Here is a 12,601-nt window from a genome sequence, read left to right as displayed (position 1 = left end):
ATCGCAATAAACAATGACAATCTAATCTGATTGAAAAAAAAGTATTCTGCATGTATGGGTATACAAGGTCGGTATTACCATCATTCTTCAGGAATATCAAAATCCTAACAGATACTGAATGTCTGACCTATTGTACTACCTAGTTAAAATGAAGTTTAATCATTCATCAAGACAGGGAAACAAAATCAATTGATCTTTGGTGGGTTTTTTTTCTTTTTAAATCCATCCAATGAATAAATTCATTGAGAGGTTAAGACTTGAGTTGGTTGCAAGGATCTGCTTATCGCCAATTAAAATGGAAATTAAACTCAGTGATGAAAGGCTTTGTAGCTGAACACTAAAACAGGTATCTTTCTTTGGCAAATAATCACTAATATCAAATATATTGGCTCTGAATACTGCATCTTATTCCAGTATCTAAAATGTCACAATATTTTCTTGTTTCCATGACTAAAAATCAAGTTTATTGAGGTAAAATCACCATAAAAGTAATGTCACCATAAAAGAATAACTATTATATGCTTCCAACATTCGGAAGAGACAGATGTTGAAAATGAGAATTTTGTGATATACGACTTCTACCCCACATTGTCAATAATCTGATAACAGAGAATATAAAGTATCGAAACATTCAAAAAGGGGATCGATTTTTACATTAGGACAGTGCACCATTGTTTGTAGTTATGTCATAGTTGTGTCTTATTGTCTACTTGATACAGAACGTGTAACTGAAATAAACGCTACTTATTTGATGACAGAAAGACCATCGAAACACTGCACAGCAAACATTTTTAAATGAATCTCTGTATGTTTAAAGCTATTTCAAGGAAAGTAAAATATTTTCCTAAGTATTTTTGCTAAAACCAATTAAATGCGGTTTGTTGATCAAACGTTTTAAATGACTTGAGTTTCTATGATGTAGTTAATAGTTACGCCATAAGGGGTTTATTGATTTTAAGTAGAATTTTGTGTTTTGATAAAGAAACATTTTAAGTGTGGTGATACTGAGCATATTGAGCACATCTGTCATCAATGATTACACACTTGCTGTATCAGCTTCTTAATTGTTAACAACTTTAAACCATAGCAACTAAAATACAGAACTCACACTTAGTTTTTCTCTGCTGTTTCAAAACATACCCAAACCCATAGTGGGCGCGAATGTAATCCAACCAGGAACAATTCTAAACTCCCATTCGATCAATGCAACAATCAGCATACTAATAGGTCAACAATGTCGGCAAAAAACTAAGGAGACATTGAAGTAATAGAATAGACTGGGAGTTATTATTGATATGGAATTTTTGGGGAGAGGAGGATTTCAGACAGTGCAGACAAAAAATCATATATTTTAAGTCGCATGAGGGTTTGCCATCCTTGGCAACAGGTAAGAGGGGACAATCTGCAAAGGCTTATTCCAATGTGCTGTGAGGATCTGAAACAGTATCATAAACAGAAAGAACATCTGCATGAACCACATGGGGCCCTAGACAACGTGGTATATATCGGAGAGTATCAGCAAAAAAACTGCATAAAAATCACACTCATTTTTCAAACTGTCACCAGTTAACTAACAACTCACCTAATTTAAAATCAATTACCTGCAGGTTTTAAGGAGATAGCGCTCATCATTTACTCTCTAATTCAGTAACCATAAAGTTAGCAACCGTCGTCAAAGCAAAAAGATTGGCTGTCTTTTGAGAATAGAATGATTACGGGAAATATTGAAGGAAGATTCCTACCACGAAAAAAGTACGATATCAAATCTGGAAATACGAGCAACCAGCAGGGATTAGCCGGGGAACTTTCTTAAATCCTGTCTAGACAAACCCGCCATATTGTCCAGTATGATCAGTTTGTTTATAAAACAAATGATCTACTTTACAGAAAACACTTGCTGCTAAAAGCCAAATACAATTGTTTCAACATGCTCAATGTATCGTTTTAATTACAAGTGCAACATGTCTGTACGTCTCAAATGTGCTTATTTTGAAGCAAAAAGTGAGATGTCTCACCCGAACAGCAATATTCATGGAGCCAACGACAGAAGTGTCATCTCGTTAACCATCAGTAACTCTGATAAGAAACATTTCAGACACATGTAATCTGTCAGGTTCAATAACCAGCCGGTGGAGTTCATGCGATAAAAAGCCTCAATGAATATACAGCTTCAACAAAGAACCACCCGCAACAAATACAAACTTTTTTTCTTCTGATCATATTTTTGGTGGCGCAGAGAAAACAAGTGTTTGAACACAGACGATTCGAATAACCTGTACTTCGATTTCCGATTTCAAAAACAAATCCTCGGTTTCGCCCCCGGCTGGTGTGGTCGACACTAAATCAGAACAAATCAAACCAAATCTACCAATCAAATAAATAACGGTTAACCCCTATTTCAAGATAGAAAAAAGTATCGGTGCTTATCGAAATGTCAGTGGAAAATTCAACCTTTTATGGTCGTGGGTATTGTCTCACATTATCATGTATGGGGCCTATCTATGGAGAAATTTTCGATTTCTAATTTATTTTGTATATGGAAAATAATAAGATTATAAGATAAGGGCGCACAGCTTGGCGTACAATCTATTCATGTTGACGTAGTAAGTTCAAATCTGGGAAAATAATTTATGACATTCTTTCAACTTTCTAAATCGGAAAATTTTCTTGTTTGGTAACAGGTGCCTTGAATACATATAGGCCAAACCGGATTAATCAATTCAGGAACATAATCATCAAGCTCTATGCAACATTTTTCGAAATCTCTCTCAGTATATATAATCTCTTTCAATATCTAAACGAGATAGAATTGGTTAATCCCACATGCTATATCTAAACTTTGCTGTTTAATTCTCATTTTCTGAATTCAATGATTGGTTTGTAGAATAAATCTTAAACGAAAATGACATTTCAAAATTTTTAGCAGTCTGAAAACAGGTTATTAATCATAAGTTCGATTGAGATAAACCTCCGGATGAAATCTGTGGACACAACAAGTGCACACACAACAAAAGGCTGGAAATCACTTGTTTGTAACATCTGCAGGCATACATACATACATATCGTATATAACAAGACAGTAAGGATTTCGTCATTATTTCATTATTTTTGTGATGTAATTTACAATTACCGGGTACAAGACAGAAATATGGACGCATTCAATCCACAACACTTTCAAATACAGATGTTAGGATATTCCTTAAGACTTGATTTCTCGATAGGAGTTGACGGAAGTGTACGACAAATCAGTAATCATCCGAAGCCAAGCTGTCAGACATGAACTGACAGTCTTCCTGTGCACAAAACAATAATAAGATAATTGCGGGGAGAAGTTGCTTTTAGTGTTACAGGAACTTAAAAACACCAGCATTTTTCCAACATCTTAAATGATACCCGGACACAGTAAATTGACACATGCCAAAGCTGTGTCCACTACAGGAAGCGAATTGAACGTCTTACAACAGCACTCGCCACGTCCACGTATCGCGTAACATGTCTGTGATACAGACACGACGAATTAACATCTATAATTATCGTCACATGTTCGGTGTTCTAAACCGGCAATAGACGAAATCACAATCAATGCACAGACGGGGGGAAATTATCGTTTTTAATCTCGTAGATGTCCTCCTACGACAATGCCACGCCCTTAAAAAGTTTGGTGGCAGGAACAGTCTACCATTAACTTATTCAAACTTTCAAAAGTTTTTAGTTGATATAAATGATATTGATAATATCCGTGAGAAGTGTGATACTTTTTCATCGCTCTTCCATTGAAGGTACATAGCCACTATAGGCCATTTTGTGCACTACTGTAGTCAGAGATGGAAATAACGCTATTTCATATGATTTGACGCAGTAATTACGGGGTTAAATGACACTAACTCAACAGTTACGACAACTCGTTCAGTTGTGCAGGGAAATGATCACGGTTTCATTATCTACGGATTTGTTCACTGTCAAACCACAATCAGGCAGTGGGCTTAAGCGATGTCTTCGTTTGGCTGATTGATGTTTTACGCAAACTCAATGAAACTACTGACAATTTGTCTGTAGTTGTCTGCTCAGTGTACCGAGGCAGGTGTCCTATGAAATATTCATATGTCGTTTTCAATGTTCTAGTTTAGAATTAAAGGAGACTAAAATAAGCTTCATTTCAACTTCAAATTCGCTTTAATTTTAAGTCTTCCGTCGGAAACAAAAGAACACTGTCGTCGATGGACCTGAACACTAAGTCAAATGAGCCCCAGGGAGGAAAAAACAAATGCTCTGCTTGCATCTTCGGAGAAAGTGACTTGTGAGCTATCGTGGCTGAATGAATGAGATAATTTGCATATTGATACAAGAGTAATCCAGCCGCTCTCAAACACAAATTAACAAGATATTGAACACAATGCCTCGTTGCACCACATAATGATTGCGCGACATCCCCAACGGCCGTCGTTTTCCCCCAGGAGATTAAGCGAAGAAAATCGGTAGAGATCTGATCATGCTGGCACCTATTCCAGCTTCATTTGACTTGCATTACCGAGGCAGACCTGCCAACGACTAGTCAAACAAGTGTACGACAGACATGGTTCAGGTGAACTAGAAGATAAGAACCGGTATGGACAAAAAAAAATTATCGAAAATACAATAATCATTCTCAGACATGAAGCATGTAGTATTCATGTAATTAGAAATTAAAAATTTAATCGTTAAGGATGAATCGTTCTATATTGAATCGCGATTCTAGTTTAGAGCTTAGTCATAATCATTGTGAAAAATGCGTTTTGAATGATGAAGATTTTCGAACGGAACAGATACACAATTTCATTTTGCGGAACAACAAAGATTGCAATTTCCATAATTGTACAATTTGTTATCCATTCACAAACGTTCGAAGATATATTTCATTTAGAATGACACAGCTCTATAGATACGGTAATGAATGGAGAGACATATTTCTTTGAGAACAGAAAACTAATGATTCATTTTTCAGTGACCACTGCTGCACGGGCACACGGCGCACACGATGTCACATCGGAATCGAACGTACTTCTCGTCGACACGCAGTCTACGTTCAACAGCTCGAACTGTCGTTAATTGAAGAATTCACGTACTTAATGACGATTTCAATGCGCTGGTGCCTTTTTCAAATTGATGAAAGTTATCAACAACCTAAATGTTGACACACGACCACAAACAATGCAAAATGTCGTCATTTGCCATAACAATAGTGTGGAGCCAGACGATACTATATTACTTACTTATTTCTATTACGGACTGACTGTTGAAATTAATAGTCTCTCAACAACAATATTCTAAATACTCAAAATCGATTAAAGAGGGCTATAATGATTTCGAGAAATAAGTGGAATTTTATGGATATGAAATCCAAAACTATGATATATAATTGATTATTTAACAACAGCATATGGTTATTCACATTATTTGGTAGATAAGTAGGGGGCTTCAAAATCGTTGCCGTTTTATGCCAACTGCTAAATTGTTTTCAAAATTGACTTAAAATATCAAAATAAATAAAGTGATAACGCACAAACGAAATAAATAAACAATTGTCAGCAATCGAGGATGTGTTAAGAGAAAAAGTGCCCAACTTTGATGCATTTAAGCAATTGAGGTGTGTAATTCTAGTCAATGAATGGCTCGAACTGTCACATTCAGATGCCACCTGGAAGATATATGATCACAAAAACTACTTCACTACAGGCCGAGAAGATTCCACGGTTTTCTAGCTTTTGTTGGGCGAATGATTGTTACAGTATATTCCAAACAAATTGACTATTTGTAAATATCACAGGTGTTTATTGAACCTTGAATAGATTAATTAATACTGCTTAATGACAAGAGAAGTGTCTTCAATACTGAATGAAAACAACTGCAGAATTTTCTTTCAATTTCAAACGCTGTATTACAGATGGTATTGATAGTTGGTTAATATATTGTCGAGTTATATTTCAAACCCGTTATAGATGACTTCATCAGAAACAATTTCAATGAACCCAAGAGTGAACTATTACAATAAGCATTTTCAAACAACTGTTGCGGATGATATAGTAATTAAGTGTATGTATTCAAATAACTTTATTTCATACGCATCTACGGTGCAAAGATGCTTTACCCACTAAACTAGCTTTTCTGAGAATTTTAATTACCAACTCCGTAGCCCTAACCAAAGAGAAATGCAATCATTTGCTTATCTGTTCAACAATTCTGACCTCTCGCGATAGACAGTTTTGATGAGATGATATATCACACATTTTATCTCACAGTTTGAATAGATATCATATCAAGTTGATCGCATACTATTTCAGTCACAGTATCAATGTTGACAATCACAAATGCGTGCTACAAACATGAAGCCAGTGTCGTAAACTATCAAATAATACCTAATGACACCTTTGTTTTTACACGAAAAATTTAAATTTTTCATTCTTCTGGTCGAAATCTACGTCTATGTTTATACATCATGATAATCTTATTTCATTTTATAAATAATTAAGAAATGAGTGGTAAATATGAAATAAAAAATATTGCCCGCCACGTGTCTCCACTAGTTGGGAGCCGGTGAATCATGAACTTTGTACATAGCCCCTATACGCCATCTATTCATACTCATATGAACTAACATGCAGGTCAGTGGACTGGTACCTACTTCTAATCAGGTTCTCTGCTCCATTTCAACTTCAGTGGCGTGACGATATCCCCCGGAATGAATCAAACTCGATAACCGTTCCTCCATTGAGAAACCCATCAAATCTTTTCTCGTAATAACGCCAACTACATGATTTTTCTCATCCACAACAGTTAAGTGACGCAAACCAAGCGTCCGGAAGATGATATAAGTACGATGCAATGAAAACTTCTCAGGAATGCATACTGCTGACTGGTTGACATATGGCAACTGCATTAAGAAAAGTTACATGATTAAGTTAAGAAAGTGAAATAGTGAAGAAAGCAGTCCATTCCAAACCTCCGTTAAACTCACCAAATTAACATATTGACTAGTGTACTTATCATCATTACAATACTGGGATAACATACTCTCAATTCCAGCTGGATTCTCAAGTTTGTCCAAAGTCAACTGCAAAAAAATTACAGTTATCAAAGGCATGTGGATTTGTAGATTTGTGGAATAAGATAAAATGAAAATGCAAAATTATCAAGTACAATCAGCCATCTATTAAGTACTAAGATAAATCATAATAAGCACTGGAAGAATATGTATTTTGTATAGCGACAGTAAGGTGTATCATGCAAATATAAATTGAAAGCAAAAGATTGTCAATGGAATCATCATAGAATTAACTATCTTGAAATACCAGGTATACAAAATATAAACCACAATGAAATAATCGATGATTATTTTATGTATAATACCTCGACATATTCTAAGGGGCTGATATCAGGTATTATATCGTCATCATACAAATCACGGCTATCTTCAATAAATAAATCCTCAGACTTCATTATTGTCGCTAGTTCTAACCTGTTGAATAACATAACATCTCATTTCATTTAATGATTTGACAATAAGGAATGAATGATTATAGATCATAGTGAGGAAATGGATCTTTGCTATCAGAGGCGGATCTAAGAAAATTGAAAGAAAAGAAAAACAGCCATGTCAATGGTCACTAGTGGGGTCCCTCCCTCAATATTAGATATTTTTGAAGACATGAACCCAAAAAGATGCAATTTCTGATATTACAAGGGTCAAATTTGCAGGTTTTATCACGCCGGTCATGACAAAAAGGGCAACCTATGGCAATACAGAGGTCCGGACCCCTGAGACCATCACTTAGATCCGCCCCTGGATATATAATGACTGGGAATAATAGCCAGGGAATCAGTGTGACAATCAATATCGATACATGTAAAAATAAGCTTCTTCATAGTTTATAAGCTACATATATGTCCTTCACCAAAGTTTCTTTCAGCTTGGTGTTTTTACTGGAAGCGATGCATGTGCCATAAATCATCAATAAGCGATATATGAAATATTTTTTCTCATTTGCGTTTGAACATCGGAGAAGCAGATGATGCGGATACCTCGTTATAACTGATATCAGCTAATTCAAATGCTGGCATGCTATCCTCCATACCATGTATATCATGAATATATCCAGTGTGTTCGAATATTTTCTCATATTTCAAAATCAATGTGATCTCGAGCCTAATGGAGACATTTAATCGTTTAATCAGGAATATGAAATATAAGATCAACTTTGTAAGACTGCCAATTCAGCAAGATGCTTCTAATTATTATTAATCTCTCACAAAAAATACCAGTACAATGTTAGTATTGTTAGAAAATTCATGAGATTTGAAGTTCAATGATCATATACCTGGTTATAAAACCAAAGAAGACAACTTCACCATTGCGCAGTTTTTTCACAATTGGAAAACCACCATGCGGAGTATCTAACAGCAGATGAGCTAGACGGGAGACTGGTTCCTTCAGATGCAGACATATCGGTGGTATAGCCATTACATGTTTGGCCTGGAATAACTCTAAATTCAACCTAGAATTCAATGAAATTGACTAAGAATAATGGAATGAAAATTAGAGTAAATTTCGGAGTGAATTTCTGTTCATGAACTTACGTATCCTTTTCATCGTGAACGATGACAGGTTCAGCATCGAGGAATGGAATACATTTCATTTCAAGTAAAGCGTGATATAATGGATGCGTTACAAAATCACCAACCCATTTAGCAAACATGATCGCCACCATTATCAACAACAGGAACTGTATATCATTAGTAATTTCCATCTGAAAAAAAATCAACGTTAGCTGTTTCTCACCAGGTAAATATTCATGAAATACCACTCAACATCATTATGATATATATTACCATGATAACGGTCAATGACATGGTCAGTCTTGATACTCCACCAAAAAACGATGCGGCTCCAATCAAAGCAAATGCTCCGGGATCCATCCATGCCCAGTAACCATTTTGTTCATCATGTACACCAAATGCAGAAACCATAACTCGACCAACAATTCTTCCATAAAGTCCTCCAATAAATCTGTTAAAACAAATATTGCTAGTATGTAACCTAATGGCAATATGTTAGTAGCTCATGAAATCAAGCTTCAACAACACTTTCAACTTACAACATGGGAACTACGAGTCCACTCGATACAGAGGTACCAGCCGCCCAACAAGCCAATAGAAAGTAGCAAGCGAGTACAACAAAAAGAGGCCCATAATCAAACTCGAGGTGCGTATTGCGTGAGAAGAGATGATGTATAGCTTCCTCACCAGTTACAAACAGTAAAGTAGCCACTATAAAGTCAAAACAATTTCTCATTATCATTATGTTAGCTGATAACATTATATCTAATATCAACAAGGTTCCTGTAGAACCAAGAAGAAGTCTACATACTCTGGTTAAACGACTTGTTAGTAAATGTGAAATTTTCATTTTTTACCACAACACCAGGAGGACAAGTGTAAACCTGTACAGATGGCTCGGTGTGAAGTGGGTGCCTTGGTGATTCCAAACAATTAGGACTAGAAAATTTGAACAATTGATATAGAATAAGTCAAAATAGACCACATCAAAGACAAGAAATACAATATCCAACACAAAATTGTGAGAAATGAAAGATGTACTGTATATACCTGACTTCTCTATCATTTCCATTTTTTATGCACGAATATGGACTGCATCCAAATGCTGAAGGCAAAAAGACAGAAATTGTTGCGAAGACAATCTGAAAAATAATGCATATTTCAAATGAATACATATCTGAACGCTGACTGTATAATCTGTATTTTATAATGTATTTTACAGTACATACCATGATGACGACCGGTTCAAAAAGCCGCAAAAACTTCTGCACTCCTTCAGATCTAACTTTTGAGAGAAAACGACGTCTTGCTCGAGCAATCTTCAGGTTGAGAAATGTAAACAGCGAACCAGATATTCCACCAATAACTCCAAGCAGCATAGATGGTATGAACGCCAGTATATTTACTGCAATACCTTTATTGACCTGGAATAAGGTATAAAGGAATAATCATCTTTATTTTCATTTCACAAATCCGTTTTGTTGGTAGTCATTATTATTTCTTTAATTTTTAATTTTAATTTCTTATCAAATGCCAATTAACTTACATGGAAAAGAATATATTTATCGATTTTGAACAGACCGAAATCGCCTTTATATTGAAAGCCTTCAAATGCTGAATTGAATAGATCAGTTGTGAATGCTGACACCATACAACAGAAAAATATCTGCCAAGACAATTTCATATTCCAGAATGATGACACCTCTTCCATAGAAAACAGCAGGCCACCAACAGGTGCACCAAATGCAGATGCAATTCCAGCACCAGCGCCAGCAGATATGAAGTTACGCCTGAAAAGAGTTTGTATCTACATGTACAATGGGTTTAGCTTAAAAAACTAAGCTGTATCAAAAACTCAAAATTGCTCACCTGTCTTCAGAGTTGCGAAATCTTTCAAAGAAAGGCATCTTGAATCTAAGAGTGTCAGATTTAAACTGACTTAAACCAGCTCCAACGAGACTTCTGCAAGTTTTGAAAAGAGATCATGCATAATTTTGATATCAAGTCAAAATAAAACTACAGGCATGACTTTGCAAATAGCGTCACTTTACCCCATGTGAATCATTGGGCCTTCAGGACCTACTGGTAAACCGGCAGCAACAGCAAATGCACACGAGAAAAACTTCACAAACAAAGTTTTTACATTAAATATATGACGTACTATTGCTCCATTGAGAAATCCTATCACTTCAGGAATGCCAGACCCACCAGCACTTGGACGGAAAAACTGCAAATTCATAAAGAATAGTTTGTCAATGAACAATGTTAGGAATTACTTTGCAATGAAAATGACGCAAATTCAATCTTTTACTTACTACAACCAAGGCAGCGCTTAGGAGTACAAACAATATGCTATAACCAACCACAAATAGCCAAGCAAATACGAATTCTCTATCCTGAAATAGGCAACATATTAGGCTATTCATATCCAATGAATATCAAAAGACTAAAACAGTTCATGAAATATTACATGGATAAATTCACTGGCTTTTTCCCACTTAAAATCAGAAATGATGTCAATAAGTTGATGCAGCAAGAAACCAATAAATCCAACTGCAAATCCAATGAAACCCATCATAATCCAACGATCCCAATCCAATCTAGAAATAAGTTATAAATCAAAATATAGCATATCATCATAAAAAAGACTCTAAAAGGATCTGAACTGAATACATACCTTCTGGGCTGTCGTTTTAGCCAATGTTTATAGACCTCACTATGCGATGGTAAATAATCTAAACTTTCATATGTTCCCAGCGTTTCTCGCTCCTTTTCCGTATACTTGTGATTGACATATATGCTTTCAAAGTCTCGCCCCTAAATCGATACATCATCACTCATCATATTTACTTAACAATACAATTATAATCTTTTCAAGCTCTGGAGTATAAAGCCTATAAAAGTATCATCTAAAATATGGTGTTCAAACTTTACTCTAGCAAAAAATGAATGATCATCATCATGTGGATAGAAAATAGCGTCATCAGTTGGTGGTTCGAATGTGGCACCATATTTTGCGAGTCTCCTGCGTTCTGAAACACTCCGCGATCGCAAGCCTTCAGATCCAGCAACTTCGATGTTTGCCATTATTTGCGCACTAAACTCTCAATGACACTGAAATTAAAATCAGGACACACTAAACAACAAACGAGTGTATATTGCATCTGAGTGATATGCTGTTTGTCATGTTGTACAGCTGGGCAAGAGTGTAGGTGTAAAGCCTGGCGCGTTGGAAGCAATTTTTTATTGCTGCGGCCAAATACCAATTTTGGACAGGTTCTCAATTTTGCTGCGGCAAATTTACTTAATTTCTTAAAAAACGTGGTATTCAAAGAAAAGAAAACGTCATTCAGTAAATTATTGCCGCGGCTTTCGCCACTGCAGTCACTGCACTTCCAACGCCACTGAAAGCAAACCTGAACTGGCTGGCAGGTAACCCTATATCAGCGGTCATGCTGTTACAGGACGGTAGTTGGTCCACCAGCACAATCATCAGTGCATAAAGCAAAATTGTTCGTATTAGGGAACTGGAACATAGTCTGGTAAGGCCCGTAGCAGTGATTGTCACTGTGACAAGGTGTGACAGTAGTGTAGGTAAAATTATTTTACTGTAGGTAGCCTACTGTGTAAAGGCGGGTAGTTTTTAAGGTTTTCTTCTGGTTGTTTAAAACTTTTATTTCTGCAGGCTTTATGTTATAAGCCTACAACAGAAAATTGGCATAGCGAGGCAGTGAGTGATAAAGGTAGGTTTGGTCGCCACGAACCTAACTAAATAATCCAGTGTAATGTGACAATCCACTTATACGAACGCCAAAACATGAAACCGAAAACGCCTCCTTCGCTTTCATTTCCGGGTCTGTCCTGATGTAAGGGCTAATCAGTTTACTTCTATGATATTATCTGTTTTCAGTCATTCTCTTTTAATACAAAATACTACACTTAAATTCTAAATGGTAAAAATCTGCTGTTAGCTGTTAGAAAATTGGCCGCTAAGTAAGTGGTTCTAAGAATT

General features: G+C 35.9%; 1 protein-coding gene across 5 annotated transcripts in view; it reads right to left on the bottom strand.

Moving 5' to 3' along the window:
• LOC141901716 (chloride channel protein C-like) overlaps positions 1 to 12,432 on the bottom strand; it is a 56,357-nt gene extending 43,925 nt beyond the window's left edge. For 2 of the 5 annotated variants that reach the window (XM_074789142.1, XM_074789143.1), the window contains exons 1-18: positions 12,354 to 12,432; positions 11,524 to 11,703; positions 11,267 to 11,406; positions 11,060 to 11,189; positions 10,905 to 10,985; positions 10,641 to 10,816; positions 10,459 to 10,551; positions 10,136 to 10,379; positions 9,819 to 10,013; positions 9,640 to 9,731; positions 9,401 to 9,528; positions 9,129 to 9,300; positions 8,863 to 9,040; positions 8,611 to 8,780; positions 8,352 to 8,528; positions 8,056 to 8,179; positions 6,992 to 7,087; positions 6,659 to 6,907 (exon numbers count right to left, since the gene is read on the bottom strand). In XM_074789142.1, coding sequence (XP_074645243.1) covers positions 6,665 to 6,907; positions 6,992 to 7,087; positions 8,056 to 8,179; positions 8,352 to 8,528; positions 8,611 to 8,780; positions 8,863 to 9,040; positions 9,129 to 9,300; positions 9,401 to 9,528; positions 9,640 to 9,731; positions 9,819 to 10,013; positions 10,136 to 10,379; positions 10,459 to 10,551; positions 10,641 to 10,816; positions 10,905 to 10,985; positions 11,060 to 11,189; positions 11,267 to 11,406; positions 11,524 to 11,676 — 2,592 coding nt within the window. In that variant the 5' untranslated portion in view covers positions 11,677 to 11,703; positions 12,354 to 12,432 and the 3' untranslated portion in view covers positions 6,659 to 6,664. Of the gene's footprint in view, positions 1 to 6,658; positions 6,908 to 6,991; positions 7,088 to 7,383; positions 7,493 to 8,055; positions 8,180 to 8,351; positions 8,529 to 8,610; positions 8,781 to 8,862; positions 9,041 to 9,128; positions 9,301 to 9,400; positions 9,529 to 9,639; positions 9,732 to 9,818; positions 10,014 to 10,135; positions 10,380 to 10,458; positions 10,552 to 10,640; positions 10,817 to 10,904; positions 10,986 to 11,059; positions 11,190 to 11,266; positions 11,407 to 11,523; positions 11,704 to 12,353 lie in introns of those variants that run through there. The other 3 variants (XR_012618856.1, XR_012618855.1, XM_074789145.1) reach the window with 3 other exon arrangements.
• Positions 12,433 to 12,601: the final 169 nt, after the last annotated feature.

Source organism: Tubulanus polymorphus, chromosome 3 (genome assembly GCF_964204645.1).
Source record: "Tubulanus polymorphus chromosome 3, tnTubPoly1.2, whole genome shotgun sequence".
Classification (NCBI taxonomy): domain Eukaryota; kingdom Metazoa; phylum Nemertea; class Palaeonemertea; order Tubulaniformes; family Tubulanidae; genus Tubulanus; species Tubulanus polymorphus.
The sequence above is the reverse complement of the archived record's forward strand: the minus strand, read 5'-3'. Positions and strand labels throughout refer to the sequence as shown.